This window comes from Juglans microcarpa x Juglans regia, chromosome 4D, assembly GCF_004785595.1.
Source record: "Juglans microcarpa x Juglans regia isolate MS1-56 chromosome 4D, Jm3101_v1.0, whole genome shotgun sequence".
Lineage (NCBI taxonomy): Eukaryota > Viridiplantae > Streptophyta > Magnoliopsida > Fagales > Juglandaceae > Juglans > Juglans microcarpa x Juglans regia.
In genome coordinates this window covers 16,100,018-16,108,190 of record NC_054600.1, presented here as the reverse complement: position 1 = coordinate 16,108,190, position 8,173 = coordinate 16,100,018, and the positions used below count along the sequence as shown (strand labels likewise).

Here is an 8,173-nt window from a genome sequence, read left to right as displayed (position 1 = left end):
ATGAATTTGAGTAATATTAAATATATTTTTAGTACTTACAAGTTCCATACAGTTATTAAAATCATTATTTTTTTTACTATTCTTTCATCATCTCATGATATAATATTATATAATTAAATATTATATATTATATTTTACTTATAAATTTATTATCTAATATCATATTATAAAATGATGAGAAGATAATAAAAAAATAGATGATAAATATATTTTTTCTTAAAAAAATAAGATTTCGTGTGAATTGGGATTATGTCTTATTTTTTTTTAAAATATATTATAAATCATTTTCCTTTTTTTTTTTGGCACACATATTTATGGTCAAAGACAGACAACACAAATTTAATTTAGTTTTGATAATAATTATAGGAAAACCAAGAGTCCTGCAAACAATTATCATATGACTTGTTTTAGATTTTTTTTTTTGGCAGGAGACCGTTCCGCCTCCCATATTTATGTGGTCACGAAGCTCCAACACTTGAAAAAACAACAAATACATCATTTAAGATACTAAAAAAGATTTAAAACATCCAAGATTTTTGTAATCTTTCCTAGGGCAATTTTGTCTTTTCACAATCAGAGCACCAAACGATCCCCATTATTTACCCTATCGCTTTCGCCTTGCCCCTCACCTCTCTCAATATATGTCGGAAAATGCCACCGTCGTTTTCTCATATCAATGAAAAGAGAGTTTTCACCATGAAACCTTCCATTGGGAATAAACAAGTCTCCTTTTTAGCAAAGACACGTGAAATTATATTTTTTTAAATAATTAAACTATCCTATAATTTTAAATAAATACATATAATATTAAAAAAAAGAAATAATATTTACAATTTTAAGATATACAAATCTCGTACGCTCTTTTTAAAAAAATTAATAATTTGTATAAATTTCAAATATACAAATTTTAAATAGACAAGTCTTGCACAATCATTCTATAAAAAAGTGAACCTAATCATGAAAATGTGTAACAAAATCTATTATTTTGTAGTGACTCATTTTTTTATAAGAGACCTACTCTAAACTTGTCTATTTAAAACTTCTACTTAGCATTACTGATTTGAAAAAAAAAATTAAGCTAAAAGTTAAATGAAAAAATTATTTTTTAATAATAAATCTTATTTTTTTAAAAAAATATGCAATACTTATACGTTCTTAAATTATATTTAGCATTACTCTTTCAAAAAATTTTAAAACTTTAATCTTGTGCACACGTGTAAAGGACATTTTAATCCTTCATGCACCCAAAACTTTTCGTTTAGAATAAGAATATCCAATGACCACGGATATTCCCTCTTAACATCCTAAACACCTTTTTTATTCCTTACCGACTAAAGAAGATATCCCTTTATTTATTTTTCTCAGGACAAAACTCTATTTATTTTCAAAAATCAAACTTCTATATGGCTGCTTTTGCGAAAACAGAATTAAATTGATTATTTAAAACTAATCAACAGGAGCCTTTTTTTTTTTTTTTTTTGCAAAATATAAATTTTTTAACTCTTAAAAAAATCCAAGGACATTTCCGTCTTTTGGATTTTAGCAACCATATGCATGTATAGTGACGAAAACAACCCCCCATGTTTTCTAAGCCACCAGAAATACGAGGTCCATCGCGTCTTTTCACTCATCTCCTCCTTCCTCTCTCAATATTCTCGGGAAACAAACACTCACCACAAAGTACATACCTCCGCATCCATCGTAAACCTCTACAGACTCCGGCTCTACCTCTCACTCTCTCTCGCGTAATGGCTCTCAACCTTTCTCTATCCAGTCCTCCCATTCGCTACCATCAACCTCTCACATACTCCGCGAAGCACCCGATCGCGCTTCTCTGCTCCTCATCCACCTCCTTCTCCACTTGCTCGAAGAGCAGCTTGAAGAAGAGCAGGAGTTACCTTAGTACAGTGGTAAGATCCAGTCTAGAAACGGTTGGACCCACGGTTAAAGTGGGCCAGGTGACTGAGGTCGACAAGGACACCTTCTGGCCCCTCGTCAAGGCCGCCGGCGACAAGACCGTCGTCCTCGACATGTACACTCAATGGTGCGTATTTCTTTAGTTTGTTTGTTTGGTTGTGTGGTTACAGAGAAAGCCCGAGAAAATGGGAAATGAAATTTAGAAGAGACAAGAAAGAAATTAGAGTTTTTGGAGTATTTAGTTGTTTACTTATAATGTAAATATGTTTTACGTGAGTTTCTGTTCATCCAAGGATGATCTTCTTCTTTTATTTTTCATTTACGGTTTTTATAGTTTTTGCTTTATGCTTGGTTGCTGAAAAAGTAGGGAAGATTGAGGAAACCTGAAAGAATATGAACACAGAACAATGAAAAAAAAAAAAAAAAATTCTTAGATGTGTTTCGTTGGTTTTTGTTTGAAGGCATTTTCCTTCTACGATTTGGACGATGAATTAGGAGGTTGAAATTTTAAATTCGTTTATGTGGGTTGGAATTCAATTCTTAGTGTATGAATTCTTAATTTTCGGAATCCGTTCCCTTGGTTTCTAATAGAAATGCTTTTGAGATTTAGTGGCTGTTTAGGTTTAGAAAGTTCAATTTTTCAGATATTTGGTCTAGATGGAGAAAAAAATTCTCTCGTGCCAACTGCGAAGTAGATTCGTTTGTTTTTGCAGAGAAATCAAAATTGTTAGTCTGCAGCGTTACAAAGCTTGAAAAGGATCCATCAATCAATCGGAACATTCCAGCCTATTTCCTCCCAAACTTATTTCACGATTAATTTTGATGTAGCAGATACGTAATCTTGCTCCTTCAATGCTGCCATTGGTGGGGATGTACAAGCTTGGGTCAAGAGAAATGCGCCACCAGGGCATTTCTCTGGTGGCGCATTTCTCTTTTTTAAGTTGACATCTGTTCTTTTGTGGTCATTGGTAATTACCTTGCTCTTGGTATTTTGAATTTACTTCATGCCTCCCCTGGGCATTGTCATCTTCATAGGCTTGAACATACTTTGGTATTGATATTCCTCCAAAGTTAATTGGACAAATAGATTGGGTTTCTTTGGGATGTGAATTGAGTGCTTGTCATGCACCCTCAGCTGGGGGACCAAGCTAATGAATCCAATTTAGTGTACAAACAGGGGACTATGAGTCTATGATTATTAAAAGATAGAAGCGATGGAACCGGGCCTTTAGAGGTTCAGATTTGTACTCAATCGAGACTGATCTGAATTTCTACTCATTTGGTAATTCTTAACTTGTATATATTATTAGGATCCAAGATCCAGTGGTTTCAATGACTTGTTATAAATATGAGTCAGCAGTCCAAGTATGTAAGCTCACAACTTTTCCAAAATCATCTTCATATTTTTCTGAACTCTAGGATTCTTGAATATGAGCTGAAATTTTAGTGTGTTTGCTTTTATTTTGATTTTGTTATGTCATTCGGTTTTATTTGTGGATTGTGTGATGCAACCATACTTTGAGGTGTAGTGCCAAGGAAATCCTAAGTGTGATGCTTAGGAAGTACTGATGCTTTGGCTTTTTTCCTCTTTCTTCTCTATGTTGTTTTAAATTTTATAAAATTTCTACTCCAAATTCCAACCAGTAGTGGATCTTTACATCTATTATATCCCAAATTATAATGCTAAAAAGATATAATGCCTAAAATACCCTCAAACCACTCATCTACCAAATCAAATAGCTTCCAAACAACCCAAATTACCAAAATATTGTTCTTGATTTACTGCTCATAACCAGGAACAGCCATCCTGAACCTACGTCTTCTTTTGTCTCATCTTCACATGCACCATTAGAAACCCTCTATTCTCTAATATTTTCCTGTCCTTTTGTCATCAAAATACTACCCCTAACTTTTCCTAGACCCTGAAATATGCTACTGTTCAGAACCTTCTTCATTGTATTTGACATCACACTTGTCAAGCATCACTTCCAACTTAGACCTTCTCTGTTTGATATCAGTACTAATATATTTATATGACACGGTAGTTCGTTGGATACAGAATTGAAAATATTCTTCTATATTGGGTTTGATGTGCATAAATAAAAATCGCCGTAGTTGAGATTATTTTTTAGTTGTGTTTATTATGTTTGGAATCATTCTCAGGTTGGTAGGACTTTTTGTTGTTGGTGCTGTACTATGGGATCGTATATGGAATGTGATGTGATCCATTGAGAGGCCTAGATTTTTATTTACACTACTGCTAGAGTTATATTATAGTGGTTATTTTTTTTTCATTGATTATCGAGTTTTTATGCCCACACCTTCCACTTCTCAAACTTCAATAACTTTATTTCTATTTGTTTCATTAATTCTGCAGGTGTGGTCCATGCAAGGTGATGGCTCCAAAGTTCCAAGAACTGTCTGAGAAGTATCTTGATGTTGTCTTTCTAAAGCTTGACTGCAACTCAGACAATAAGGTCTGTAGTCATCATGCGTTTTGCGATACCTTGGCTTAAGCTTGAGCATGCACTTCATATCCACACAACTCCACTCTTTCTTATTCTTTATAATTGCTGGCAGCCATTGGCAAAGGAGCTCGGGATAAGAGTTGTTCCGACTTTCAAGATTCTGAAGGAGAGCAAGGTTGTAAAAGAAGTCACAGGGGCCAAATTTGATGATCTAGTCCTTGCAATTGATACTATTAGATCCAGCTAGAAACTCTGTTCTCTTGTCTTCCCTGTGAAATGTTTATAATATATTGGACAGATTCTGCGTCAAACTAATTAATGGACTTGTATGTATCGATCATTTGTTTTTTGTTATGAAATTATACCGAAAGGAGTCTCTGTCACGTCTTTGTTAGAGCATTGGCAATGGATTAGTCAAATGCCAATGCAAGTTCAAATTTTAGCTAGATGTGAGAAAAAGTCTCCACATTGGACTAGCCAATTGTCCAAAGTTTAAGATTTTATCTACAGTAATTCTTAGATACTCTCTAAACTGGGCGAGTTACTGTTCATACTGGATAAATATATTTTATTATTTCATCTACCTCCCTCTCTCTTTCTCTCGTTCTTTTCTCTTTCTTCATCCTGAACGTTTCCCTTGTTCTTTCCATACAATTTCCCGAAAGCTCCCACCAGTACTTGCATCTTCTTCAACCCATCCTACAACTCCAGCGATTCGGTATTTGTATGCTTCTCTCTCTCTCTTCGTTTGTCTTCGGTTCACTTTCTCTTTCTTCTTCTCGTATTTCTCATCTATCTCCAAGTATCCTAACCTTAACCATTTGTATGTTTGTTTGTGCAATTTTAGTTGACCCATGTCTGCATTCATGCTCATATTGGTGTAAATTTTGATTGATTTTTGAGATATTGGGTTTATGGGTTGTGATTGTTGGTGCAAAAGTTGGTGTCTTGGGGGACTGGTAAACCAGAACCTTCCATACAGTTCACTTAGAACCTTCCCGTGCACACCAGAAAGTAGTACCGATACAGTTCCCCTATTAAAGTAGTATCGATACACCATAAATTAAAGTTGGTTTCTTTCTCGTATTTCTCAAATTGGTTATGGTCAATTTGTTGATTAGTTTCTTTAATTTCTGTAGTACCCATACAGTTCTCCTTGCTGATTAGTTTCTTTAATTTCTGTGGTTATGGTCAATTTGCCCCACTGGTTCCCACCAGCAGCATCTGTTGATCCCCAATTGTTTCCCCTACTTCCACTAGCTTCATTTCTACTAACAGAAAAGAGAATCGAACAATTAATTTACTATCGAATAATGTAAATAATAAAAAAAGAAGGAATGGAAATAATAGATAAATTGCAATCGAAGTACCCATCCTGGGCCAGCAATTATTTAATAAAATAATGGCTTTTATTTAAAAAAAAAAAAAATCTGGGTACAACCCAGAATTCGGATTTCAAAAACCCGGATCAACCCGGATTTCGGCCCGGGCCTAACCCGGATCAACCCGGTCCGGGTTTGAAACCCGGGTTCCGGTCCGGGTATACCCGGGTTCCCGGGTCAAAACCGGATGAACACCTTTAAGATTCCTGGCTATTATTTTCTGATAAAAGGGAATTATTGGAGTGAGATAACTCTGGAATGGTTATACTTTGAAGATATACAGAGAAGGAAAAAAAGTTATGATGTCTATGCTCTCTTTTATAGTACATATAAGAACTGTAAACAACGAAGTGTAATTGTACAATCTTGCCTCCCGTACAATCTGATGTGTAATTGTAAAATTCCCCCTCAATTGATGGAGTATAGGCGTTAAGAATATCCATCTTGTTCAATAATGAGGCCCAGTTTGGATAGATGGTGCAGATGAGAGGAGATGAGATATTTTAAATAGTAGCAAGATTTTTTGAGTTAAAGTGAAATGAGATAGTTTGTAAAAAAATATATGTTTGGACAGAGAGATGAGATTGGATTGTTTTGACTTTTTGGAATTTGAAAAAGGTGGGGTCCCACGGTATTTATAGAGTATCTGAATTTTTGAGATTTTGCACTGTTCACGTAAGTTTGTATTGTTCATTTACTTTTTTGAATTGTTCACTGTCAGTTTTATACTGTTTATTTATTATTTATTTAAGTGAATGTTTTCAAAACTTAGAAATGAAATACAATGTTTGGATAGAAAAAACTCTAGGACCATACAACACAGATGAGATGCTTTGGCCATTCAAACCGGGCTGAATTAAATATAGGAGAACCTAATGGTTTAGTAAGTAAATCAACTAATTGATTTTTAGAAGAACCATGAAAAGTGTGCAAAACATAAGCTTGTATTTTTTTTTAAACCTAACTCGCAGTACAATTCGATGCGTAGTAAGCTTGGAAAAATTGGGTTAGTTGCAATGCGAAGGGCAGCTTGATTGTCCCAAAAAAGTAAAGCAGCTTGTGAATGATCTTGGTGCAGGTCACCAAGTAGAGAAATGATCCATGGAATCTCACAGACTGCAGTAGCCATAAAGCGATATTTTACTTCAGCAGAAGACCGAGTAGCTATGTTGTTTTCAACTTTCAAGAAATGAGGGAATCACCAACAATAGCCTAAGATTGAGTGACTAGAATCCGAGCAATTAGTCCAATCCGAATCAGCAAAACCCTTGACATGTAGAGATGAGTTAGCTGGAAAAAAATGCATTGACTAGGAGCCTTCTTAATGTATAGAAGGATTCTATGTGCTACTTGGAAGTGTGTTGCACGAGGAGGATCATATCAAAATTGGCTAAGATGATGGACAACAAATGTAATATTAGGTCGTGTACGAGTAAGATAAAGTAATCTACCAATGAGTCTTCTTGTATGATGATGGATTTGACAATAGGTCACCATCAGTTTTAAATACTTTCAGCTAGGAGTGTACAATAAAGTTGCATGGCCGACCAGAGCAAAAGTTCTGAAAATAACTGAGTTGATAAGAAACGGGTTAGAAATCGAAATAATTCTTGCTATATTTCAAAATATATTGGGCCGATCTAATCCGATATTCGAAATATGTGTTAAACGGCATCATTAAATTTTGATTGCGCAAAAAAAAAAAAAAAAAATGGAAGCAGGTTATGTTGGAAATGTCGATTTTTTCGAAACAATATTCAGGTTCAAAATTTGGCTAAACCTTTTCAATTTGGAAATATTTATTTCGACTCAAAACAAATTCGGGTTAGATAGGGTGAACAGTCTTACTTTTAGTTGAGCATCCATAGAAAAGTTGGTAGGCTTAGCACCAAGTAATCCAACTTCTGAAAGAAATTCTAATGCATATTTTCCTTGGCATAAGGAAATTCCTTTTTTGGAATGTTCTACTTCCATGCCCACGTCTTTCAATTTAAAATGACTATGCAAGAGTTGAGTGCTTCAACAACCTTTGCATCATTATATACTAATATAACAATAAAACAAGAACCTTCTTTTCGTGCGAACAAGGAATAATTAGATTTGGAATGTTGAAAACCCTTTGTCAAGAAGAGTAGAAATAAATTTAGAATTCCATTGTCTAGAAGCTTACTTTAATCCATGTAAGGATTTTTGCAATTTACATAATCTATTGTCCCATTTTTTGAGATAACCAGGAGGTAAAGTCATATAGACTTTTTCATCCAAATCACCATTTGAAAAAGCATTATTAACATCTAGTTGAGTGAGATGCCAACCATGCATAGCAGCAAGTGTTAACACACATCTAACAATTGCCATTATTGCAACTAGAGAAAAAGTTTTATAGTAACCTGGGCCTTCTTGTTG

At 34.5% G+C, this 8,173-nt stretch overlaps 1 protein-coding gene across 1 annotated transcript; it reads left to right on the top strand.

Annotated features, from left to right (window-relative positions):
• The first annotated feature begins 1,585 nt into the window (after positions 1-1,585).
• LOC121260850 (thioredoxin F-type, chloroplastic-like) lies at positions 1,586-4,758 on the top strand. Its single transcript, XM_041162900.1, has 3 exons — positions 1,586-2,044; positions 4,295-4,394; positions 4,498-4,758. Exons 1-3 carry the CDS (start codon positions 1,749-1,751, stop codon positions 4,630-4,632), a joined length of 531 nt encoding a protein of 176 aa, XP_041018834.1. The 5' UTR covers positions 1,586-1,748; the 3' UTR covers positions 4,633-4,758.
• Positions 4,759-8,173: the final 3,415 nt, after the last annotated feature.

Coding starts and splice junctions, on each gene's coding strand:
- LOC121260850 (XM_041162900.1), top strand. CDS start 1,749: ATGGCTCTCAACCTTTCTCTATCCAGTCCTCCCATTCGCTACCATCAA. Junction 2,045..4,294: donor CTCGACATGTACACTCAATG/GTGCGTATTTCT, acceptor TTAATTCTGCAG/GTGTGGTCCATGCAAGGTGA. Junction 4,395..4,497: donor ACTGCAACTCAGACAATAAG/GTCTGTAGTCAT, acceptor AATTGCTGGCAG/CCATTGGCAAAGGAGCTCGG.